Source organism: Melospiza georgiana, chromosome 15, assembly GCF_028018845.1.
Source record: "Melospiza georgiana isolate bMelGeo1 chromosome 15, bMelGeo1.pri, whole genome shotgun sequence".
NCBI classification, from domain to species: Eukaryota; Metazoa; Chordata; class Aves; order Passeriformes; family Passerellidae; genus Melospiza; species Melospiza georgiana.
In genome coordinates, this window is record NC_080444.1 from 6,026,855 (window position 1) to 6,054,127 (window position 27,273).

General features: G+C 42.0%; 1 protein-coding gene and 1 long non-coding RNA gene across 2 annotated transcripts; one reads left to right on the plus strand and one right to left on the minus strand.

The window, feature by feature from the left end:
• Positions 1–16,815: 16,815 nt before the first annotated feature.
• Positions 16,816–20,791, minus strand: LOC131089949 (uncharacterized). Its single transcript, XR_009115281.1, has 3 exons — positions 20,691–20,791; positions 19,944–20,035; positions 16,816–17,012 (listed from the first exon to the last, which is right to left on the minus strand). It is a non-coding gene; the product is annotated as an uncharacterized LOC131089949 (long non-coding RNA).
• Positions 18,997–26,783, plus strand: NMUR2 (neuromedin U receptor 2). The gene is made up of 4 exons (XM_058034969.1): positions 18,997–19,716; positions 24,668–24,752; positions 25,479–25,604; positions 26,524–26,783. Exons 1-4 carry the CDS (start codon positions 18,997–18,999, stop codon positions 26,781–26,783), a joined length of 1,191 nt encoding a protein of 396 aa, XP_057890952.1.
• The last annotated feature ends 490 nt before the right edge of the window (positions 26,784–27,273 follow it).

A 27,273-nucleotide genomic window follows, 5' to 3' on the forward strand; every position in this document is an offset into this window, starting at 1 on the left:
AAATATTATTTCAAGAATAGTATTTGAAATTCCTTAAAATTTGTCTAATATATATTTTAAATCACACAGTGCCTTCCAGGACGGAAAGGACCCCCCAAACCCATCCCAGCTGGGTTCCTCTCTGCACAAGCATCTGTCTTGCTCCTCCTGCCCCCATGGTGAGCAAGCTCTGTGTCCACTCTCAGCTGGCCACATTTCCAGTCTGTTTGACCCAGAGTGATTCAGAGCAATCTGAATTAATTCCCCCATCCTTGCCCGGGGCTGGCTGAGCTGTAATTCCAGCAGCAGTGGGTCCCCAGTGGGGCTGAGCATGGGCAACGTGCTGGGCTCAGCCCCCTGCCTGCTCACCCCAGCCCTGCTCATCGGGGCTGACTCACTGCCTCCACTTCCCTTCTGCTTTGGCCAGCATCAGGCTTTAATTTTGTTTCTAAAAGAATTCTTTTAGCTGCATGTTAAGGCACAGTCTGTTTCCATCTGAAGAGCTGGGGACACAGATTTATATTTTATTCCATTTCCTCACCATGGAGGTGCTCAGTTCTCAGGGGAGCTGGACACATGGAAAGATCAGGAGATTGTGACCAAAGACAGGCAGCACTGCTCCAGGAAAGATGTCTTGCCTAAAGGTATTGAGAGCAGGCCTGGGCAGGAATTAGCAAATATTTCCAAGCTCTAAAAATGGCTGAAGTTGTTCCCTAGCTTTTCTGAGTTTTGAGAATTTAGTTGGCTTTTTTTTCCCTGTTTGTTTAGGGTTACATTTATCCTGAAGTCGGACAGGCTCTAGGGAGCCAATTAAGATTTGTAAAAGAATAGAAACATTTGCCAATGCCTTTATTAGGGCCACGGGCATCCTGAGATGGGTTTTGTGTTTCTGAGGGCATTTTCAGGATGCAGAGGATGATTTTTTTTTTGTGTGTGTCACAGATGAAAATGAGAATGTCCCAAATCCTCACAGATCTCTGCATCCCCACTCAGTAAAAGGACAGCCAGGAATCCTCTGGGCCGGCTCCTCATCTCTGAGAGGGCTGTGGAAAGGGACAGGGTTTTCCATGTCCCTGCTGGGCAACCAACACCTTCCTGCTGAATCCTCCCTTGCCACCACAAAATCTGTTACTATTTAGTCAGGAAAGGAGATTCATAAACAATTTTTAAAAATGTTTATGATGAAATGACAATATTTTCTACTCTGACACTGCTGTCCTCAGATGGTCTTCTGAAATATTTCTTAAATTTTAATCAACAGTGCATATAACTATTAATACACTGGGGGGGATTGTCATGGAGCAGTTTATAAATTGCAAAAATTACAGAATAGCTATTAACTGCTAAATATTATGGAAACAGTAGAGTTTGGGGGAAGAGAAGCTGCCGTGTAAAATAGAAAGAAGTTAATCTGTTTCTTCTACAAAAGGGAAATTAAAAGGAAAGTCTGATTAGCCTCCAGCATGATAAAAAGAGGGGTTTTTTTACATGGGCAGTAATCTATGTTTCCCCATGTTCACAAATCTGGGGTGTAATACAAAAACAAGATAACACAAGTACAAGACTTGTAATTGAGATATTAAGAAAAAAATTCAGGCTAAAGAAAGCCCAGCTTTTGACAATGTCAAGTCACATCTGGGATTCTTTATGAAGATATTATTTGAAGAACAAATACATTTTAGAACAATTAATATTATACCTGATAGCTTTTCTTGTTTATGCTTAGGCTGATGGGACTGAGCTCTATTTGGAGGTTAATGTGTCTGTTGGAGGACACAGATAAATTTAGGAGTGAGCCCCAGAGCCAACTCACTGTGCCTTCCCTCACATATTTTAAGTAACACTCCAGTCCCAATGTTTACTGGCAAAATATGAAAACATCCCTCAAACCTTCCAGATAATGGAAATTCCTGTTATTATAGAGGCACAGGAGTGGAAGGGAGGAGGACACAGGTGACAGGACAGCCCTGCTGGCTGCAGGGACACCAGCCATGAATAACTCGGTGTATTTCACCTTGCTGCAGTGAAATAGTCACATTTGGACACTTGCTGTGTCTCACTGGCCAAGAAGTGACTTGGAGGCACTAAGCTGCCATGCAGTTTGCAGCAGAAGAAGGGATTTGGGGGATTAACACTGGCTGGATCAATGCTGTCATATTGAAAGGGCAGCTGAAGTTGGCACAGGGAGGCAATTTGGGAGAATTAACTGCCTGTTAGAGTTCAGGCCCCGTCTTTATCTCATTTTCTGACATTTCCCCCTGGTCTGGCCCTCTGTGGAAACAAATAATTTTTCCAGGAGCTTCTTTATGGTGCTTTTCTCACACTATGAATTCATTGCCAAAGACTTTATGAATGTTGTGAAAATTGATTGCTTGGACTCACCTCCACAGGAGATTTGAAGCAGGGCAAAGTGTTTAATTAGCATCATTATTTCCTTTACTCTCTGATGCCACTTCTAAACATTGCTGAAATACTCCTCTTACTGCCTGTAATTTTATTTTTCCTGACACTGCAGGTGTTTCCTAGAGCTCCCTGCACTCCTGGGCATGATTCCCCCTCTCAGATTATCATCAGTCCATGCCCTGCTTCCTCCTTGCAGCTTAACTGGTCACAAGGCAGTCAGATTGAAGCTGTGTCCCAAAACTGAACAGAAACATCACTTTGTTCAGACAAAATTAGAGAAAGAGAAAATGTGGCATTGTTCCTTTTTGTTGGTGGTGGATTTTGGTTGAGTTTTGAGAGAAAGATATTCTCTTTTTTGGCTTCAGTTAGGGTGGGAAACTGAGCCCTGCATTCCTGGAGGTGTTTAGGAAAGAGCTGCTTTTGGTTTTCTAAACCTCTAAAATTAGAAAATATGAAAGACCTCTTTTAGTTGCTGTTTCTAGCGAGACAGCATTATTTATTTCAGGGTTTGTTCACACAGACACTGAGAGCTCTCTGCCCCTGAGTTCTGGAGAGCTCAGCCTCACACTGGGAGCTCATTCACACAAACCCATCCCTGAGCAACGGGATTTTCCAGGCCTTACTTTTCTGGCTAATAGAAAGATTATCTCCTGATTGAAATATTTGCTTTTGTTTATCATGTTTTGCCCACCAGAGGGAGAAATTCACTGAGCAGTAATGGTCCTTATTTATAGGATTATATGAAATTGAGGCACTCTTCCTAAGAGTATTTGCTGCAATAAGAACCTCATAGATTTTTCAGATAAAGTGTTTGCAAAGATTGGGTTTTCAAAAAGCTCTCACATTGCTTATCTCTGTGCTGCATGTTGGCTTTTTTCCCTTTTTTTCCCACAGAAGTCTGATCCTTTCTGTACACAAAGCTGAGGAACCCCTAAATTAGCCAACGTGGGCTCAGGATGAGTTGGCATTTTGCTGCCACACACATTTGTTTTGTATCTTCAGAACTTTACCACAGCAATTCCACTACATTTCCTGTGAAACTGTCCCAGGATGTGCCACTCTCCATGCTCAGGTATTGCCTTGTGTTGTTAAACAGTGGCAGGAATGGAAAGAAAGGGATCCTGTTGCCTACTGGAGTTTAAAGGCATTAATTACCTCTATTTCTCTTCCATGGCAGAAGGTTATTACTGTCTTGTAGACAGTGCAGAATTCTGAGCAGGTTGTTTGTCTTTGCTGCCTGCTTTCCACTCATCTTTAAATAATAAGAGTGTCCTTTTTGGAATTCAACCACTTTGCCATTAAGTAGTAAACAAAGCACTCATGCTCTTCATTCTGGTCTGCATTTCCAAGACACATCAATAATAAACACGACATGCACTCTTCTCAAATCATGGAAGACATCTGCACAAAAATATGGAAATTAGAGTTGAATGCTGAGGAGGTGAGGAGAAGGCCAGCTCAGAGGGAACAAGGGTTGGGATGGTATTTTTTAGCAATGCTGGATCACATTTACTCCCTAAAGCTCCACTTTCTTGGTGTCATAATAGATCCTAACATATAAATTTCCAGTTTTAGTCCCCTTGGGTTTACAGCATGTTCTCATGTATGTCAGATGAGGCTCATGGGAGGTGGATATCAGTGTTAATGAACTTAATAACACACTTTATGTGGCAGGTGTTGCTTGATTCTTAGCAGCACCTGAGAAAGGCTGAGCAAATATCAGCCACACGTCTAGGAGAAAGTTACACAGGGATGGATAAGGATGGATAACCTGGGAGTGGTGACACCTCCAGCTGTTCCAGCAGCTGGAACACTGCAAAGGAAGCAGCAGTGCAGGCAAAGCCCAGCCAGTCTCATCTCCCATCAGGAGGAGTTTCTTGAGCATCTCCTGTGCTGACATTTCACAAATGCAGTTAAGCAGTCTGTGATTTTTCATAGCTGCAGTCCTGTTTGGGTTTGGGTTTTGTCATTTTGCTAATAAGGAGGTGAACAGATTTATTTTAAAAAGGCACTTATTGAGTTCAGAGGAAAAGCAGGAGTTACCAGCTCCTGAATGCAGTGAGAGGCAAAACAAAATCAGTCTTATCTGCAGGAATTTTGTTCCTTATCACTCTCATTTTGCTGGGCTTCTCTTATTAGACTTCTGAAATCTGCATCCTGAACTATACATAGATAAGATATAGTCCAAAGAGAGTCTTAAATATGAGTCTGACTTTGCTGTAAGCATCTTGAAATAACTGCAAGTCTGTTTTCATGAATTGGACTTTTATGTTCCTGTTACATTCCAGCCATAAAGATGATGATTGTTTTTAAAAATGGAAGCAGTTGTGCTGAAAATTATATAGACATCAGGTATTAGTACAATAGGTAATTCATTGAAGTAAATTTCAAAGTAAAATTACTAGAACCTCTTCTTAAAGATGCAAAAAAATTTTAATATATACAATATTTTGGTTTGTGTGTGTGTAAATAAGATGTAAATTCGATGCCACTGCTTTTTTATTTGCTTTAAACTGCCTACCTGTTTACATTTTCCCTTTCCAAGCTGCAGGGATTTCATTGCTGAAGGTGTATTTCTAAAGTACTTCTGAACACTTTAACATTTAGAAGATAATCTTTATCTATCAGTTAATAATTTCAAAACTATTCTAAACAATCCAATTTTTGTCATTGCATAAACACATGTTGTTTTTAAAAGCTCCTTTTTATTCTTTAGGGTATTTTCAGTATGCAAGGAAAACAACACAATGTAGGGAGGGAAAGAGGTGTCTGGGAGCCCTGAACATTGCATTCTTACAGAAGCTGAATTACTGACCCAGTTTCCAGCCTGGGGAAAGTCACTGAAGTTTTTACATTTTGCTTGTCATTATTAATGGCCTTTGTTTGTCATATAAGGGAGAAGAAAGGAAGAAAAGAATTTTTGCTTATTCTTTGGAAAAATTTCAAAATTCTCTGTTTATCTGCTCATCATTTAGTGAGAACCTATCCTCACCAGAATTTCCCTGAATCTCAGCTACCTTTGAAATAAAGTTCAGATCTTGAGAAGAAATGCCTCCTCTGCCACATCAATACTTTAGGGTCAGTGTTCAGATAAAACAAAGGCTGTGTAGGAAGGTTACCCTGGGCAAGCCCAGAGTTGTGACAGTGTTCACAGGGGTCCAAGGATGAGGGAAGAGACAAGGATCTGACTCCGTGTTTCAGAAGGATTGATTTATTATTTTATGATATATATTATATTAAAAGTATACTAAAAGAATAGGAGAAAGGATTTTATCACAAGGCTAGCTAAGAATAGAAAAAGAAAGAATGAATAACAAAGGCTTGTGGCTCAGACTCTCTGTCTGAGCCAGCTGACTGTGATTGGCCATTAATTAGAAACAACCACATGAGACCAATCACAGATGCACCTGTTGCATTCCACAGCAACAGACAACCATTGGTTACATTTTGTTTCTGAGGCCTCTCAGCTTCTCAGGAGGAAAAAATCCTAAGGAAAGGATTTTCCATAGAAGATGTGTGTGACACACAGAGTTCATGTGGGACCAGCCTGAGGGGAAGGGCTCACCCATGGTGGATCCAGGCCAGGCTTTGACAGCTCCACATCAAATGCCCAAATCTGCTCAGCACAGGAAGAGTTTAAGTGCCAGACCTGGGGCTATTTTGGGTTTCATTTAAGGAGTGTGTGGGAATGGAGAGCTGGCCCTGAACACACCATGTCCATTCCCAGCCCCGAGCTCCTGGCTTTTCTTGGAAAGGGGCAAAGTCTTCCACTGTTCTTCTTAGAAACCACACAAAGAAATCTGTCTCCAAGTGTTCAGAGCAAGTGCCTTTCCAGGAAAGGCTTTGAGTGCAACAGCTTGACATTATGTGATCACAGCTTGCTTCCTACTGAAAAAAAAAATTGCAGTTGAATTAATTCCATAATTAATGCATTCTGTGTCCCTTCTCCTCACCACTCTGGAATACTACCTATACAAAACTGCAAAATTCTTTCAAAAACTTCAGCCAAGATCCCATTGAGCTAAAAAATTCCAATGGGGGAAAAGTTTTGATATTTGTCTGCACTGAAGCAATGTAAGAGAGAATTGCTTTTTTTTTATCTGCACTGAAGAGGTTTAAGACCTCAATCTTAAGGAGCAAATATTGTGCAGAACCTGTGCTTAAAATGCTATTCACAAGAGAGTTAGAAACTATTAGTTGTATTCAGGCAAATCTGGGCAGATAAATCCCCACAAAATCTTGTGTCACCTCACACACTTAAAAATGCAATGGAAATGCAGAGAATAAAAGCACTGATTTTCTTTCCAACAACACCTTGACCTTTTTGTAGTGATACAAAATTTTAAAAACCCTGTCAGAAGCATGACTCATATTTTTGTATTTCAAAATATAGACTAATACAGTTTGCCATAGTGGGCAGGTTATCTGTATATTTTCATTTATTTAAAGACTTATTTTATGTTTAGAACTGGGATAGACTACAGAGAAAGGAAAACTCTCCCCATATGTACTTTCATATCTAAACTTCATAAAAGACTTTACATACATACATAAAACTGCACAGACAGAGAAGTCCAGAATGTTCTGAATTTATCTTGTTAGCATTTAATAGGGTCTCTCTGAACTGAGCCCTGCCTTTGCTGTCCTCTCCTCTGTGTTTAACCCAGGTCCTGCCCCTGAGTTTGTCTGTTTGGTGTGAAAATGAGAAGTCTGGTGATGCACCCCTTAAAAGCTTGTCTGCTCTGTATGTAAATACAGCCCTGCCTGCCCAAGGTCTGCAGATCCTATTTGCAAAGGTGACTGTGGAACACATAACCAATCTGAGAGAAAGAAAATTGATGGTTATTAGAGTTTGTTGGGATTTCGAGTTCATTGGAAACACTAAAGCCGGAAGAGTTATTTTCTTTCTGAAACATGAGGAATAGCTGAAACACTGAAATCTGCTGCTGTGGGAAAAAAAATAAAATTCCAATGTTTTTTATAAAATAATATAATTTTTTATATGTTAAAAAAATGTTCCAGGTAATCACCAGACTTTCCAAAACAGCTGTTACTTGTGTAATGCTTCCAGTACTGCTCTTTTCTTCTTCATTAAATGAGAAACACACTGAAAGGCTTCGTGGTGCTTTTCCAGTTCAATCTCTATTCTGTAGGAACTGTACTTAAAACTTATTGAAAAGGTCAGAAAACATGTAAGTGTTGTCCTATTTCTGGCTCCATTTCACACTGTAACTTGACATATTCCTAACAAAACATATCGAGCAATATCTATGACTGACCTTAAATAATACAGAAATATTCCAACTAATATAAATGAAAAGGCATAACAATATTTTTATATTAAAATCTTTATTTTGACATATCAAAGCAGATCAGCTTTTACTTTCAGAAATTTTCTAGAGGGGAGTGGTCTCATTGAAATTAATAAGCCTCATGAGGCACAAAAATTTTTGGTTTTCATCAAAACATTATTTCCCAAAAGAAAGCTGGTTTAACCACAAGATTGCAATGAGAATTTGTTGGTACCAAGAATTTCATTATTTTGGCTTCTATACATCCATTTGTAAACTCAAGATGGATTCACAAGGGTCTGGACCAACCAGTGAAATGTGCAGGAAGAGTCCCCCCGCTGCCAGGAAGGTTTGGAAAGAGAACAATGAAAGACAAAACACTTTGATACAAATGTCTTCATTGCATCAGAAGAGGATGAAGCATTCCCAGGTCTGATCCCGTGCTGCTCCAGATCCGCTCAGACCTACAGCAACCTTTGGCAACACCTGGAGCAGCAGTTGGACATGTGGAGTGTTGGATTGGTGCTGCCAACCAGAAAAGGGGCAGTGCCCACACAACTCATCCCATTCCTGCTGCAGCTACAAATGGAAACAGGGCTGCAGCACATCCTCCAAGCCTTGGACCTCTCCATCAGGAATGGGAAAGAGAAATGGCTCTTTACAGCCCTTTGGTGGCACTGCAGTTTCATGTGAGGGCATTTGTTCCTTCCTTTGCCTTGAGTGTGCCAACAGACTTTAGAGCACAGTAGCAAAACTTTGACATTAGAGCAGAAGAGTAGAAACATTTTTGCTTTTATGGCCATGTAACTGGACAAAGAGCCAGCATTAATGTGGGTGCTGTCAATAAATATCATTATTTGAAAAGCACCTTTGGCTGTTCAGCTCTTCAGATTTGGGTGTGGGATTTTTCATTCTGCCCTTCAGCTTTCACATGCTTCCATGACATTTATTTGTGTTTCATATTTGGGCATTTTCTATCTGAATGATGCAGAGCATGTATTTTAAAATACTCAAGGTACTCTGTCTTAAATACAAAACTATTAAAAAGAGGGGATTTTTTATTAAAGAGGATATTTAATTTTGAGCCTCATCTTTTGGGCCCAGTTTACATCTTGCAGCTGCCTTCAGATCTCAGAAGTCTAGCTGCAACAGAGCAATATATCTGCAGCAGCCTGGCTGTTACATAGAAATTACATATTTTCCTATTTTTCCCCTTTTCTTTAATATGAAACCCTTTCATGGCCTGTACTTTTAAAATGCCAAGAGCAGATGGGAAAAGCATCCACATCACGGTCAATATGCATAAGGTCTGAAGAAAAAGCCTTCAAGCTAATGTGTACCAAATGTATTAGCAGTTTAAAAATATTCAAATTATCATTGCAGCAGACTCAAATGGGCTTTTAAGATCTCCAAGGCTCTTGACATTATGGTAATTGTTGTCAGAGAGGACATAACATCTCTCAGAGAAGAATCTACATAATGCTCCAGAAAAGGTGGAAGGAAAAACAGCATTTAGTTTGGAAAGAGGCAAAAATGCCTCATGAACTTCCTACAATGTGTCGCTGGTACAGCACAGGACAAAATGCCACAAAGTTTAAAACACTACATTTTTAGAACTTTAGACTTCCTCTTTATCTCTCTGGGATAACATCTTTCTTTGAAAGGCTGGGTTATCCATAAAGCACTTGATAATCACATGAGAATTTTATAGCAAAGCAAGGGTGGATATGCTCGGGAAAATGACCTTTTTCTCCAACAAGAATGGTCTTTTTAGCCTGTGAAGCACCATCTGCATTGCTCTGTAGATTGCGTTTGAAAGAATCACTGGCAAAGTGCACAGGCCTTGATTCTCACATCTTTGGAGGCAAAATCATGGCCTGAACACTTGACATGAAAAGCAGCTGTTCAGCTCAGAGCCAGGGTGGGAGCTGCACTCTCACCATTGGAAGTGTCATAAATGTTCCTTCAAATGGACCAGAGATGTGCAGATTGAAATTTTTCCGCCTAGCCACCACTAAGAGTGGCTCTTTTTCTCTGTCTGACTAAGAGATAACCTTTAAACCTTGTGCCTTCCAAAGTATCAGGAAATGCACTGGTTTTCCAGAACCTTAAGGGCAGATACTCTCTGTATATTCTCAGGGCCCTGTAAAACTCTAAGAAATACAACATTCACACAAAGAACTACCTGCACCTCTTCCCTTTCAGTTCTGTTTGCTGTTAAATCAATTTGTGTGGGTCTTGTAAAGCCCTGGTGACTGTCAAACAACAGAAAGGAAGCACAGAAAGGAACACATCTTCCTTCTTGAGAGGGGAACCACAGAGATGCTGAAGGGTTTGGCAGCCATGGGACACCCAGAAAGTTTGGGAGACTTGCAGATCAACACTGCAAGGGCAGCGCAAGGGCAATCAACAAGGCTTGTGGGGAGGAGCTTTGCTCTAACTCTGGAACACTTTTATGACTTGAGGAAAAAAAACCCTAAATGTTTTTTATTAGTGCTAGGAGACTATCCAGTACCATCTCATCAACCATTAAATCTTCCGGGAAAATGGTAAAGTGGATATTTAAGTAAGACAGTCTCAATTCTGGAAAAAATTATGTTGCAATATTTCTCCTCTGTTGCTGGTAACATAAGCCTGAGCACGAAAGCTCTGAACAGTCTTTAAGATTCAAAATCTCATTACTACCAGAGAGACTTAGGCTCCCAGACACCTCATAAATTGTGTCTGTGGATACTGCTCCCTTTCACTTGTGGGATGATTGAGGGATGTGGAAGCAGGAGAGAGAATAATGAATAACACAGGGGGGTTAATCAGATTTATTCACAGCGTTGTCTTGGAAATAGCAATGCTGAAGGGCCATTCCTTACATTTTAGAGGTAGGAGCTTCCACTCAGAGGAGTGCTGGGAAAGGCAAGTGCACACCAGAATACTTGTTTTCCTTCCTTCCTTCCTTCCTTCCTTCCTTCCTTCCTTCCTTCCTTCCTTCCTTCCTTCCTTCCTTCCTTCCTTCCTTCCTTCCTTCCTTCCTTCCTTCCTTCCTTCCTTCCTTCCTTCCTTCCTTCCTTCCTTCCTTCCTTCCTTCCTTCCTTCCTTCCTTCCTTCCTTCCTTCCTTCCGACACTTCCTTCCGACACTTCCTTCCGACACTTCCTTCCGACACTTCCTTCCGACACTTCCTTCCGACACTTCCTTCCTTCCTTCCTTCCTTCCTTCCTTCCTTCCTTCCTTCCTTCCTTCCTTCCTTCCTTCCTTCCTTCCTTCCTTCCTTCCTTCCTTCCTTCCTTCCTTCCTTCCTTCCTTCCTTCCGACACTTCCTTCCGACACTTCCTTCCTTCCTTCCTTCCTTCCTTCCTTCCTTCCTTCCTTCCTTCCTTCCTTCCTTCCTTCCTTCCTTCCTTCCTTCCTTCCTTCCTTCCTTCCTTCCTTCCTTCCTTCCTTCCTTCCTTCCTTCCTTCCTTCCTTCCTTCCTTCCTTCCTTCCTTCCTTCCTTCCTTCCTTCCTTCCTTCCTTCCCTTGATGTATTCTATTAATATTCATATCTAAAATCCATTTTGTCCTTTTTCTCTCCTAATCCTCAGTGTTTCTTTATTTATCTTCTTACCAGGTTATTGTTTCGAGGTTGTTAGCTCTCCTCCTCCATTTTATTTCCTTTCTATGTCCCACCAGCAATCATTAAGCTTTCTTGTTTCAAGCAGCATTAATCTTTAGCCATTGATCTCTAAACAGAATTGAAAAAATAAAACATCAGACTATCTAGTTCTGCTTTCCTTAACCTAATCTGTTCCTGATACCATTTAAGTTTACGTTACTACTTATTTAAACACAACTTCCTGTATTGAGAGGACAACAGCTTGGCTCAGATTTGAGTAATTTCTGTCTGGTGCAGAGATTTCTTTCATTAGAGGTACAGCAGAACGTTCAGATGTTGGTCAATACAAGATGTGTTTAGAATGTAGGACAATCACACCAGATCAATAGAGTTCTGGGTCACCTCAGACCTGATTGCTGATCAGAGTTTGCAAGTTTGCAGATAATGAAGGTGTCTTGGCTAGATGAAATATCTGACAGTCTGGATGTTGATAGATCATCTCAGTCTGGACAGTCTAAGCAGAAGGTTGGAGTGAAGACCAGTAAAGCGAGGAGGTCCAAGCCAAATTTGTACATCTGCAGTTAAACCAGCATCGGGGAAGAACAGAGATGCACTGCAGCAGCTGTGGCCTTAAAGCCCCTAAGAAAATCATAGATCAAAGAAAGTTTTGAGTTCATGATCTCTTTCCAAGCCCAGGGACACCTTCCACCATCCCAGGTTCCTCCAAGCCCCATCCAGCCTGGCCTTGCTTCACCACCCTCACAGTAAGGAATTTCTTCCTACTATCTAATCTAACCCTTCTCTCTTTCAGTTTCAAGCCATTTCCCCTTGTCCTCTCATTTGTCCTATCACAAATGCCCAAACTGCATTGCTTTGCATCTGAAATGAAGAGGGCACAGCCTTCATCCCCTTGTCTGCTTGCAGGGTTTTTGTGGGAAGCTCCTGAGACTCACACTGACCTCCAGTTTCAGTGAGGGGAATAAAGCTCCAAACTCCAACTGGCAGATTGATCTAAATCCTGGTGGAGAAATAGCTGATCACTGTCCTAATAAAGCCACTGAATCCCAAATCACAGGCCAAAGGGATACTGAGGCCATCAAACCCCGGCCCTGTACAGGAGAGCTGCTCTCCCTGCATGGGGACTGCTCCTGCTTCTGTTCCTCAGCTCTGGAAGTCAGAGATGGAATATTTTACCTTATTTTGCAGTTTTGCCTGGGGTCATCTCACTACTGAGTGGGTGGTAAAGCACAAAAATGTTTTTGTGGTGTCCAGCACAATTTGAAGAAAGCTTTTTAATAATTTGATCCAGTTTGCTTTCCATGTGTAAGGTCCATTAGGTTACTTGAAAACTATGGTAAATTATGCCTCTGGCTCATATTTTTGCATCACTGTTGTGTCTAGAGTTTTCTTTCTCTCTCTAACCTTGTATCAGGAGACATTCAAAAGAACATTACCATCCCTCGCTGCATTTAACTTAACCAAGATATGACTCCTGGGGATAGTCTAATGTGGAAAAGAGCAGGAAGAAATCATCATCTGTCAGCATATTAATGTTCTAAATTAATGCACATCCTTCTTCATAAAAATGGGTTCTTCAATTCCAAGTCAAATAATATTGATTCTCAATGTGACACAAAGACAAGTGATCACTGTGATACAACTTAAAAAGCAACCTGAAGAGTAGTTGAGGCAGGAGGGGAATGGAAACTTGACAAGTGTTTTTGCTGAAGTGTCAGTAGACTTATTCTTTTAGGGAAGACAAGAAGTTTAAACATGCACAGGTAATTCAAACAAACCTTTTCTGAAATTCCAAGAGGAAAAAATGCTCTCTAATTTCCACTTTAGTAAATTGTGATATTACTAATATTAGTATGTAAGTAGCTCTGAACAAAATGTTTAATGTTTCATAGAATATAAATTAACACATCGCTGCATTTCTGTGGGAAAGTGTATATAGTATTCCAATAGGAACAAAAGCCTTCCAATTATCTTTGTCTTTCTTATAGCCAGGCTACCTCCCTTAAAGAAGGAAACATTCAGAAAAGAAATTCTCTTAATATTTCTCTTAGATTTATATATGATACGTGCTTGTAAATTCCATGTGCCCCATTTATCATTTTCATTGATGGATTCAGTTGTCCTGTCACAATTTCCTGACTGTCTACCACCTCCAGTGGCACAATACCTCCCTACCTTTCTTTGAATATTTGAAGATTGTCCCTGTGGTTCCTTCTGTCCCCTCAGTGTGTCTGTCTAGCAGACATCCAGGCACAATGCAGTCTCTAGGGTATGGATGGCTTTTTTTCCATTGGAGGAAAATCCTTGCCTGAACCCCCAGTGTGGGACAGAACCCAAATGGATGTGAGTTGAAAAAAAATATCTCTGCTGTGTCGGGGAAGTTAAGTCTGTTTTGGGTCAGACAACCAAGTGATTTGAGCTCTCCTGAGAAACATCCAGCACAAGGAGAGGAAGAGATGCAGGGGAGTGTGGAAATGGGAATGGGTGCAGAGAGCCACAGAGAGGTGCTGAATCATCTGATCCTTCCCACGTAAATCTGAGTCCTGTAGCACCAGACCCCTCCTGACTCAAACAACCTGACTCATCCTGTACCCTGCTTGTGACATTTTCTCTCATGACAATCCTTTCCTCTTCCTCCACATAAACCAAGACATGATGGACACATTCAGTATCACAAGATTTTCTGTATCAGGGCTCTTTTTCAGCTCTTTTTGCTGTTTTCTTGAACATCAAGTCTGAACAACATCCTTGGCTGTCACCCACTGCCTCTTCAAAGCATGAGCACACACAGACACAAACACACAAAAGGCTTTCTAAAAAGAAAATACATCATTCCCAGTAATTTCTGGAGTCAACACTAACAGAGCAATCCATTGTTGAAAATGTGCCAATAGGGACCACCCCACTGGGCAAGAGAGGAGTAGGGAGTGATTTTAGCACTCTCTGTCCTCGCCCTGGACCTGCTGGCTGCCTCTCTGGCCCTGTTTTCAGCTGTCCTAAACATCTCCTCAAAAATGAAATCTCCCTCTAAAGCCTGATGGGAAGGGGATGGAAAAGATTGTACAAAACTGAGGTATAAATTCATCTCTGTTTAATAAGCCTGCTGTTAAAGTTATTACCCATTTCCCCTCTGCAGACAGTGAGAAAAATTAAACTATTCCATGTCACGTGTCTCACCTTGTGCTGTGGCTTAGGAGAAAGCCCTGCTGGAGGTTCCTCTTTCCATTATTGACTAAAGCAGGAGCCTGAAAAATCTGTGAAGACTCATTTGCTGGTTTTAATGACTAAAGTTAGTCAAAATATGTTCCACCTCTGAAGTGGCTTGTGTCTGCACTGCCTGTGTAGGATGCCAGCTGCTCCAGGCAAAGAAGTGCCCTTGTTGGTATTTTATACTGTAGTCATGAAATCCACTTCTTATGTGTGTTGATTGATATCCTGGGGACTTCAGATGTCATGCACAGCCATGGAAAAGCTCTCTGTGAAGAGCCAAAGTAATTGCAAAATTACTTACAATGAGGCACGGAAAGGCTACTGCAGATCCAGCTTTTGTTATGGTGCATCCTCCAGCCTTGAGGAAGAGAAAATGCACAGAATGTACCAATGTGGTTGGTGGCATGTTGAATTTTATACTGAAGGTACTTGGGAAAACAAGGATTTACATTCCAGCTACTGTAGGGAACATTTCAAACAGGCCTTTCAGAGAAAAAAAGTCAAATCCATGAGCTATAATTATAGCTCAGGAATTTGTAAGGGGAATGAGACTGTATTTTTTTAGGTAATTGTATTAATATCTTCATTGTAGTATAACCTAATATTTCTGCTTTCCAGCTGTGCACCCTCTTATTTGCATCCTCTTCTTTGCATTCCTCTGGGACAGAAACCAAGTTCTGCCAAGTCGTCCAAGGATTAAAACAGGGAGTTTGAATCTGCAACTCAGAACTTTGTGTGGCCCAAGGGCAGCTCAGGAAAGCTCCATGAAAGGAGCAGGGAACTCAGGCTCAGACAGGCTGGAGAGAGCTCCCTTACACAGAACCTCTAAAGGCTTTTGCCCCTGCCTTCAGTATCCTCAAACTGCAGGGGAGAAACCACTGAAACAACAGAATCTGCAAAAGGAAATTAGAAATGAGAAAAAAGCCAAGCTTCACCTGCTGAAGATAAAAAATATTGGACCTTCTCAGAATTCTGGCGAACCCAGCACCTCTCCAAGCCCTTCCAGTGAAGCAGGATGACATCCTGAGGGTGTGTGCACAGTAAGAAGGGCAGCATTTCCCTGGAAACTGAGCAAAATGCCCTGCAGCTCTGCTGAGAGATGCCAGTTCCAGTCCTGGGTGCCAAGTGGACATGTCAGTGCAGGATTGCACTGAATTGATCTGTGTGGCACACCAGTCAGTTCTCACAGTTCTGTTACTTCCAGATCCACAGCCAGAGGATATGATGATGAAACCTCCTTGTCTCACCACATAGGTAAAAATATCCAAAACCAACTTGTTTTGCTTGAATGCAAGTCTCCATTCTGAGATAAACCAATGTTAAGAAGAGTCCATCAAAATGGCTCATAGCTCAATGTACACCCCTCACCCCTCTCTCAGTGGAACCAGTGGAGCATTTATCCATTTTGTATACCTTGGATAACTTCCACTGTCCTCTGACTCTTTTGATTAATGTGCCAAATTTTCTCATTTCCCAATTACTCACCAGGTACTCATATGAAGTAGTTAATGGTGCCCTTACAGGGGCTTTGACAAACATGGAGTGTTTGAATTCAGCCCTCCTTAAGCGTGCACTTTGCTGTTCATAGTGGAATCCACTGGCAAAAGGAAACATTCCACAGTGTAAATGTGGTACAAGAGACATCACCAGCATGAGGACATGGCCAGTGCCTCCTGTGACTCCTGCACACTGCCAAAAACACTTGTCTGGGTTAATGTTGCCAATATTACACTACATTAATGGAAATATTACATTACATTCATTGCATTGCTATTGTATAAAAGCTGCACAATCCCAAGGCCAGCATGCAGCACACCCTCTTCCTTCCAGTGCATAAAAGCAAGTACCAATGAGGTTTGCTTTATAAAGAAAAATACCAAATGCTTTAATATCACTTTCATAAGGAAAAATCTGTTTTTATTTTCTGTCTCAGTTGTAAAAATAAAATATTTCCATTCATATAGCGCCAGAGCAAGTCTTTGGTTGGATACATTCTTCTATCTTTATTGAGACAGATGTGATATAGAACACAAATAAAGCTTTGAGAAATAAACTGAAATATATTTTCCACTCTCTTTGTCCTCTCCATCTGCAACACAGTCGTGGTCATAGCAACATTGGTCCATCGGTTATCTGGTTTTCTTCTGCTTCTATTCTTACAGGCTTTCAGCATCCGAGCTCAGCAGGATCAGAAAGGATTGAAAGCAAGTGGAAGCAGGCTCAGGTGGGTCTGGCACATCCACACTTTGAGCTGACCTGATGAGTTTGCACAGCCCATTGCTTTCCTCTCATAGAGATCACAGTGGGTGCTGCTGCCCTTCTGGCTTTTTAATAAATGACTCAAACCTCTCTGCTTTCCTTTTCTGTAAGACTGGGTTCAAGCTGAACAGACTCAATCTTTCACTTCAGTTTCTTTACAGAGGTTAACGTGCAAGAAGAAAAATGAAGCCAATTTGGTAGCTACTTCAGAAGGATTTACTCACCTCAGATATGCTGCAGTGTGGAGTGGAATGATGGAATTTACTGGGGGAAGAAGAAGGAGAAATGGAAAGAAACTAAGTATTAAGAAATTAGGTGGGAAAAACAAAACAAAACAAAACAAAACAAAAGGCATAAATAAAACAAAACAAAAAAAATTGTAAGTGAAGCAGAGGTACAGAAAATGTTTAGTCCTGCACAAGTATTTACTTGTCTTCTGCTGTGCTCTGAAAGAGTTAATCCTGGTGTCAGCCAGGAACCCAACTAATGATTCCTCTGCTCTTACATCAGCAGCAGATCAAGATCAAATTTAACATTGTTAAAATGCAGGGAATAGCCATAAAATGAATCCTTAATGAAAGGAGCAATGGGTCAAAAGGGCACATTTGCTATTCAATAATCCAGTAAAACTTTTCGATCTGCTGAACGAAATACCTCTGTGCAATGCTGGAAATAAATGAGTTGGGTCCTTCTGATGCAGTTTACGTGTGGGATAATTTCAGCAGGTCTGAAAGTCATCACAAGAGACTTGCTTCTGCCTTTTAGTATGGTTGTTGTGGTACCTTCCGTGTCTTTCACATTTTAAATGATTGCTCAGTGATTCCCAGGCTCCACATTTTGAATGTGCCTCAAAGGCACCAACCCTTGGTCCCTCACGCACTGCTGCTATTTTGGAGGCAGTCTGAGCTTATTGGAACAATCATTTTTTTTCCTTGAGAGGTTAAGCTAAAGGGTCAAGCAGAGAAAAGAGATACACATACAAATAGCAGATTCAAGGAGCTCCTTGCCAAAGGATGTCAGGGATGTAAAAGGTTTACATGGCTTCAAGGAGGGGACTGGGCAGGTACTCAGAAGTGAGAGCTAATGAGAGGCTCTGGGCAGAGAAATCACACAACCAAGCTGACAAAAATCCCATAAATTAGCCCTCGGACCTTGCACCTCTTCAATTGCAAACAGCTGAATGTTTTCTGAATTTTAGAAAATTGTATCTACAGACTTGGGACCTTTTTTCTTTTACAGAAATTCAGGAAGGAATCAAGCATTCATACAGAGCTAAATGATCTATTTTGGTAAAGCTGTGGTGCTTGCAGGAGACACTTATTTTTTGGCTCAGAAAGTGTGTTTGCAGGATGCTTGTCATTCATGAAGAAATAAGATTTTATAGAAGTTTATGCCCCATAGGCAATAAATACGGAATAATATGCTGTACAGAAATATTCCCAAAACAAGGCTCTCTAAGAATATAGGATCAAATTCCAGCATACTTGGGAAGTGAGAAAATATTTTTATGTCAATAAGAATTGCAATTAAAATCTTTAGTCAGATCTCAGGAGAAAAACAATTGTAGTGGTTAAAAAAGGCTGAAGCCTTATAATTCCACAGAAATGGCTACAGAAACCATTTGGCTTTCTACTGATCAAACTCTGTCTCCAAGTACTTGCTGCCACAGACAACAGAAAATAAAAATCAGCAGAGATTTGAACAACAAAATCATGCCAGAATCTTTTGTTTTGCTGTATTTTGCTTGTGGCTCATAACTAGGATGCAGCATCATTATAATTTTGTAAAAGCTTTTTGGACTGAGTTTTGGGGGTGTTTCTGGTCTGCTTCCCCACCCTCTGCCATAAACAAATAACCTGGATCTGGTTTTGTATCCCGCATTTCAGACTCGCAGCTCCCTTAATTCCCACTTTTGTGACTCTGTGCGTGCATCAGCCCCGGGAGCTGATGCAAGTGGCTGGAACCTCTTTCCGTACACTATAATCTAACGCACTTAGCGAGCCAATGAATATGTGGCAAAGGAGGGGCTTTCTGGCTGAGGGGCTCTGGCAGGGGAACAGCTGTTGAGCAGCAAAACCTTACCCAGAGCCAGGCAAACACACTCATTCACATCCTCGGTGGCTGTGCTGCCAGGGGTGGCAAGGCAGCTACCCCCCTCCTCCTGTCTCTGCCAAAAGTGAGCAAACTTGCACAGAGAAACAGAAAGGACAGCAAACCTCAGCTGTGAGGCATTTCAGCAGATCCAGCGATGGCCTGGGTCAGTAATTTCTCCTGGTTAAACCACCTTGTTCTACATGAAGAACGCCTCAGGGGGTACTTAAACAGCACTGAGGATTATTTAACCTTCCTGTGCGGGCCCAGACGGAGCCACCTGTTCCTGCCCATGGCTTTGGTGTACTCGGTGATCTTCATCGTGGGGGTGGTGGGCAACTTCTTGGTTTGCCTCGTCATCCTCAAGCACCGCAACATGAAGACCCCGACCAACTACTACCTGTTCAGCCTGGCGGTCTCGGACCTGCTGGTGCTGCTCTTGGGAATGCCCTTGGAAGTGTACGAGATGTGGAGCAACTACCCCTTCCTGCTGGGGCCCGTGGGCTGCTACCTGAAGACGGCCCTGCTGGAGACCGTGTGCCTGGCCTCCATCCTGAGCGTGACGGCGCTGAGCGTGGAGCGCTACGTGGCCGTGCTGCACCCGCTGCGCGCCAAGCTGGCCGCCACGCGCCGCCGCGCCCGCGCCACCATCCTGGGCCTGTGGCTGCTCTCGGTGCTCTGCGCCCTGCCCAACACGGGCACCCACGGCATCGCCCTGCAGCGCTTCCCCAACGGCACCCTGGTGCCCGGCTCCGCCACCTGCACCGTGGTGGTGCCCCTGTGGATCTACAACTGCATCGTGCAGGTCACCTCTCTGCTCTTCTACGTGCTGCCCATGGGGGTGATAAGTGTGCTGTACTATCTGATGGGGCTAAGAGTAAGTCCTGCTCCGAGCTGTGCTCAGTGTTGGCTTGGCTCATTCTTGTGTGTTTGTGGCTATGTGTGGCTTCTGAGTGAGATTTTTGCACCTTTTATTGTTGCCCGAGTTTTCCCCCCCAAGTTAGTAGATCCAACTTCTTCTCTGGTGCAAGCCTGTTCTGAAATTAAGATAGCTATTAGCTATTAAGATAGATAATTTACCCCAATCTTCTTATGAAAACTTACCATCACTGGTGCTCACATCTGAGTGTTAATGAAACATCCAACTCTGTAGATTGATTCCAGCCTCTCAGAGATTTACACCTTTGCAGTAGGGACTAGAGAGAAATGGACCAAAAGGAAAATGTGAAAAGAATAAAAAGAAGATGGCTGGTGATTGAATCTTGTGTACTGTTTATTTTCCCTTTCCTTGTGACTGTAGAATTTCCATTGCATTACTTTCTTCTTTGCTTTCCCTGGAGCTGGTGGTAATATTCACTTGTTAAAATTCACAAAGCTCATAAACTGAAATCTTACCTTATTGCTGCAGCTAGAAAATGCAGCAATGATTTCTTCATATAACTACAGCCTTGTTTCACCAGGCTACCTTAGAGCTTATATTCATTCTCTCTTGAAAAATTTGGGCTACTTTTGACAAGTATCCATCATGTAAATGTGTGGACAAAACAATCAGGATCACAGTGTTATAAAACTACGTAGCACAAGACTGAGATGCCCTGCTAGTCACAGTGACTTGATCACCACTTTCTTCTCATAAGTTACAGACATTTATACAATACAAATCCCAGTTTATCACACTGAATGTAACTTAAAGTTTACAAAGATCTGATCCCATAGCAAGAAAAGAAAGCAAATAAACTTATTAAATAACATGCAGTAAACTCAACCAAATCTCTGTTGGTGTATATATAATTTTGTTGTGCTGGCTGATATTTACTGACCTGAAATTATACAGAAGCAATTTTTACTTACCCAGTGAAAAAACACAGATTATCTGCCAGAAATCCACAGCAACGAGCAGATCCTCGAGGCAGTGAATGGGTTAAACTATCCCAAATCTCTGGAGGCTCTTGAACGGTCCTTTACATTGCATCAATTAATATTTTGCAAAATTAGACCTGAAGGGAATAAAAAGTGATGAAAATAGAGTTGTTACAAAGAGAAAAAGAGAGATCCCTGAATTTATAGAAGGAAGACTTGAAGGTTGCAATAACTTCTATTTGCAGCAGCAGATATTCCTATAACCCATCCCAGAAGAGAAGCTCAGTACCAGATGAGGGCTCATCCCCCAGGACTTCTGCAAATTCACACATTTGTTCAAGCTGTCTTTCCTAAAGACAGTCATGTTCACTGTTTGTGCCTCTACCTTTCTGTATATCCAGCTCAGACTTCCAAATTTTAACAGGATCCATCCTGGCTAGATCTGCATTATCTCCAAGCTGCACTGGGCAAGATGATTTCATTTCTTCAGCAGAAGTGATAGAAGAATGATGAATATAGATAATTTTCCAAGAGGAGATACTTTTTATCTACTCACAGATGAGGAAATTCATGAGGCTTCAGCAGCACCCTGCAGTCTCTGAGGGCCATGCATCACTCACAGAATGTAGTGAAAAAGCTCAGGGTTGATCCAAATGTTGTACAACAGCTCAAATTCAGCAAACAGAGACGTGACCTTTTCATATTCAGGCTTTGTAGAAAGGGCATTTCTTCACCATTTTCTCCCTCAAGCTCTGCTATTGCTAGACAGTCTCAGGATGCAATGGAGATGGGGACAGGGCACCTGCCAAGCAGCTGTGAGAAGGCAGGAAACATGGGTCATAGGGTACCTGAGCTAATTTATCATTTGATCCCTTCAAAAATGTAAAAATGCATTTGCCTTTTTCACTGGGAAATGGTTGATTACCTCATTATCTATGTGGGTACAATTTTAAGGCTTGGTGGTTTGATAATGCAATGTTATGGTCAATTGATCAGTCAAGCATCAGAATAAAAAAGAGGACACTGCTCATTGCACTGTAGACTCATTAGGCCTGATTGGGGAAGCTTCCTGCTGCCTCTGTCATTGGGTTCCTATCACAGACACCTTTAGGATAAATCCCTAAATCATCCAGGCTCTTCAAACCCAGTTCAGCTGTTGAGCTACTGGTTGCAGGCCACAGCCAGAGAGCTGAGGAGGGAGAGCAGAGGGATGAGATGAGAACATTGGGCAGTATGGAAGTTCATCCCTGGGGCACTGAGTGAGATGGGATGGGAGTGTTTGGGCAGAAGTCTGCACTGCAGCAGGATTCAGGGCAAGGTCCCTGCACATTTCTTTCAAACTGACGCCTAAAAGGACACAAGTGTAGGTGCTGATCACTGCTTGGCTAAAAGTCATACTCTGTTTAACAAGGGTTTCTGACAGAGTAGGCTGGATGATTCTTCTCCCAAGATTCCAACTTTTCTCTTAGTGTCTCATCCCAATAAATAAGAAGAAGAAGAAGAAGAAGAAGAAGAAGCAGAAGAAGAAGAAGAAGAAGAAGAAAGAAGAAGAAGAAGAAGAAGAAGAAGAAGAAGAAGAAGAAGAAGAAGAAGAAGAAGAAGAAGAAGAAGAAGAAGGATATAGTGAAAACTTTAGCTGTCTTCGAAGCAAGACAACTTATTCTTGCCAATGCACATCTGGTCCAGCTTTTATCCTCAAAATCTATTTCTCCCCCTAAATGCCCAGCTGTTAAACACCCAGAATCGTCTGTGGATTTTGGCTAATTTCTGCAGAGCCCAGCACAGCTCTTCCACAGCTGTCCCCTTTCCATGGATGTGTTCAGCAGTCCTTGTCCCAGTGGCTGGCTCTCCTTTGCCATGGGGTGAGCTGAGGGCACACCAAGGCTGCAGCTCAGCAGCAACTGCTTCAGCCAAACCTCTGAAAAAATCTTTAGCAGAAGCCTTATGGGGTTTAAATATAATTTTTTCCATCAGCTGGAGAGAAACTTTGATCACCACTAGTGTCAGACAGGCCAAGGAGTGTACAGAAAACAGTTCTTCTTTTGCAGATTACAGAAAACAGTCATTTTGCAGATCGGCCTCACTATATTTGTCTGGGGATAGGTGAGACCTTAATTTCACTCAGCCTTTTGATTTCTGAGGTGAAATGCTGTAGCTAATAAAGATCGGGGGAGAGAAATCCAATTTTCAGCTTCTTGCTCCAGTCACTTTTCATTCTCTTCAGTGGAAGAGTAGTACTCATCTCAAACCTACACAGCCTCATATACCACAGTGATGTAAAATACCTTGTCTGGGGTTCTTCCCCTCTCAAACCATTAACTCAAGTTACAACCTTTGCCTTGGACTAATTTATTTATTTTTTTTTCCCTCCCTGTTTGCAATGTTTCATTGTTTCATTAAACTGCAGCTGCTGAGTTGTTCTTACCTGTTACACCTTCATCACTTGAGGTGAAGAGGAGCCTCACAGCATCATCAAAATGACAGGAGGAAGGGTAAAAATAAAGATACATGTGTCTCTGGTTTATTACAGCACCAGCACACTGTACTCTCTGAGGCTTTGGAATATGCCTGGAATAGATTACTGTTGAGACTGAAACCACTGAAGGGAATCCATGGGTTTTAATAAATCTGATCATTCATCATTGGATGTGTTACAAATCAGCCGAGTCTTTTCCTTAAGCAACTGTGGCTATGACTGAAAGTTACAAGGGGAATAATGTAAAATATGAGAGGCTGAATTGCACTGCACTTGACCATAATTCCATGTATATGCTTTTTCCTTTTATAAATAGAATAAAGAGAACATTGACAGAAGGGCTCATTTCATCATCCTTACAGAAAAGTATTATTAATCAGAAAGCAAAGCCACAGTATAAAGGCAAAAGCAAACAGCACAGCTAGCATGTCTTCACAAGGCTTTCACAAATCCAGAGATTTGTAAAAAAAAAGATTTCTATCTTTTCCAACATTCCTGATATTGTCCCATGTATAATTAAGTTTTGGTTCCAGTTTCTCTACTTGAAAACAGACAAAGCTGTTGGCTAATCAGGAGTTCCCACTGCAGGAAGCTGGGACCAAATATGATTTGATATTGCCAGATATGATTTCTTTGTTATTCAAACCAGTTGCCCTGTTTATGTAAACCTGACCTTTCCATCACAGCACCAGTCTTCTCATCATAAACATACTGGGGATGGATTCCAGGGATGATTAGATTATTGTTCTTTATATATTATCTATGTTATATTTATTTATATATTTATATATGCATTTGTTATTTCTATTATATTTATTTAAATATTATTCCTATTATTTATATTTTTATATATATTGCCCTTTTTTTTGAAGTCTGGGAAAAACTGCTGGAGAAAAACCACTCCTTGTGTGCCTGAGCAGTGTGTGGCTAAATCTGTGTGTATCATGCACCCTGCCCATCTGCAAGGCCGAATTTCTGGGGTTTGTTCATTAGATGGGTTGAATATCAACTACTCCCAACACTCACGACATGAAACAAATTCCCTTGAATTCCACAGGATTTTTTCCAATGATTACAGCTGTGTTGTACTCAGGCCTCTCTGGGTATTTTTTGGATCATTGGTTTGTGCTTAATTGTGGGGAACACTTTTAGGAAAATAAACAAACTATATTTTGCTGGAAGAGAAAATAATGCCTAATGCCACTGTTGAAATGGAACATAAACTGTGAGCAAAATATTGACTCATTGAGAAAAGATAAGTGGGGAATTGAAATACAAATTTGCTGTAATCTGCAGATTGTTTCGAACCTAAAGCTTCCATGTTTTTCTAGACAAAAACTGAAATTTAAATGCAGATATTTTTTTCAGTGGGTCCCGAGTGGCCCCAAATTTTGCTTTCTCAAACCACAACTATCAAAATATCAAACAGTCTATGTCTGGTGTGGATGTGGTCTCGTGCCTAAGCTGTCCTTTGGTTTCCCTTCTTTGCCAGTTGAGAGGAGATGAATCTTTGGAAGTGGAGGAAATGGCTGTGAATGTTCAGAGGCCATCCAGGAGATCAGTCACCAAGATGCTGTGTAAGTAGTGAGTCCTTCTGTGCTTTATTTACCATGAGCGGGAGCGTGACCAGACCCTGCAGGGTATTGAGCAAGTCCATTGGATACAAGAGTCATGAGATGGGTAGCTGTCATATTAAACAAAAAGGTTTTTTCTGTTGTATCTGGACTTGTAGGAGTGAAGCATCCGGGGTAACTACCAAAAGAGTAGGAAAAAAATTGCTCAGGAAGCAAATTTTCCTTCCCAGCACAAGATGAGGGGGGGAAACCTTCATGGCAGATTCTTGTATGGCAATTCTCCAACATCCTTCACTCTAAACCAGTTCTTGCGGCCCTCCAGGGAGGATCCCCTTTTTTCAGAGTGCAAATAGTCTATCTTGTACATTTTTAAGAATGTACATCTGTTTTGCATCACACCAAACTCTACTTTGGAGCCAGCCTGGTTTTCTGAGCCTGGAATGGGTTTGGCCTCCATATATACCCCAACATTGCCTGGCTGTTATCTGCTGTGTTTGAAAGCCACCCTGTGTGCATGCATTGGATCATCCCATACAGAAATTAATGGAAAGATTGTTCTCTTAGTAGGTTATGGTAAGACAGAAAGGATGACAAAAGTTTTGAAACTGTGAATATAATTTATATATGAAGTCTCCCATCCAGCTTTATGATCTCTCTGCCCTGTGCAGGCTGGTGAACCATGTCCTCCCATTTCTGACCTGTTTTCCTTCTCCCCTTTCTCCACACCAGTTGTCCTTGTGATAGTTTTTGCCATCTGCTGGGCTCCATTCCACATAGACAGACTTTTCTTCAGCTTTGTGGTGGAATGGACTGAGCCCTTGGCCAATACCTTCAACTTAATCCACGTGGTGTCAGGTAAAGCTTTCTTCTTCCACTTGCACAGGGACTGGGGGAAAAAAAGGTATTTTTGAGTGGTTTTACTTGGAATGTATAGTCATTTATTTTGTAGGCGATGTGAGACTTGTGTGGAAAACCTTCTTGAGGTTTGGTGGGCAGTGATGAGAACTGTGCCTGAATAAAAACTGCAGGCAGGTTTCTGCAGCTTTCAAGATCTGGACATGTTGCCAAATTCACCAAAAAAAAAAAAAAAAGGAAAAAAAAGGATATCATGCATCATTACTAGCTGTTTTTAACTCTTGGGAATGATCAGAAGTAAAGGCTGCTGTCATTCAGCTGCTTTTAAGAAGTACACAGGAGCAAATAGGAAATCTTACCAAATGCAAGAGCCTTACATACTGCTCAGCACTGGGTGATGAAACCAAATGTTTGTGGCCCTGCCAACCATAAAATGAAGGGCTTTTCAAATAGGAATTTTATTTTCAGTCTGCTGTGGGAAAACTGTGAATGTGGCCATTAGGCAGCTCAGACAAATCCAATCTTAAGCCATTGTCCTGGTGAGCTGTAGGAAATTAGCTTCCCCCGGCTGGAAGTTATCCTCTGACAGCTTTGATGGGGCACCAGCTGTGCAAATGCTGCTGTGGGGATGAGGGCAGTGCTGGAGGCAGGTCAGGGCAGCTCAGGAGAGAGCTGGTTCCTGAACAGCTCCAATGCACAATCTCCCCCACTTTGCTTTCACCACGGTGAAAGCTGAGCTAATCTTGGTGAGATATACCTTGCCTGGGCCAGGAGGGCAGCAGAGCTCCACTGCTGCTGTCTCCACCCTTGCATCCAAGCTTAGTGGAGCTGTACAGGCAATAAAGAGATTTTCCTCTTCTGAGATCATTTCACACACAAATAAATGTTTCTGTCTTCCCCCCTACCCTTGTTCTCCCAGGTGTTTTCTTCTACCTGAGCTCTGCCACCAACCCCATCATTTACAACCTGCTGTCCCAGCGCTTCAGGATGGCTTTCCTCAGTGTGATTGCTCCTTGCTGCAAGCACTGTGCCCCCAAACATCCCCCCTGCAAGATTTCATCCCAGAAGAGCACGTTTGTGGTTGAGGATCACAATCTCATGGACTCTGCAGAAAACACGAGCCTCCCTGGCACTCACAGGACATCTGTCAGCAGCTCTCAGCTCTCCACTGGCCTGTGACTTCCTGTGCTGTGATCCAGGTGAGAGAGAAAAGGTTAAGAAAATTGAGAAACTAAAGCAGAAGAAAACTTCCTAAAAGAGTGATTTCAGCAAGAATTGCTCAGGAGGTGTCCCGCTGAACGAAGCAAGGAGGAGGCTGTATTTAGGATGTGTTAGGGAAGCACTGTGCTGCCCCCAGGCTAATGGGAGGGCTGGAAATGGGAGTTTGCTCACTGCAGGCTGTGCCAGCAAAGAGCTGCTGAGAAAGGTGAGAGACACTCCCAACACTGCCAGCACAGGAGAGAGAATCAGTTTAGCCAGTCTTACCAAATGGCTTCCTGTGCAGCTACCAAAACATCAGGTTTCACTTATTTTGAAACAGGACAATTTCATGCATAAACCTTCTCTCCCCACTTCCAGCTTTAGGCAAGCCAGTCCCACTTCCCTCTGCCACAACATTTTGAGGTATGGCTGTTGCAAACCTCTGCTGGCAACATCAGCAAACAGGCAA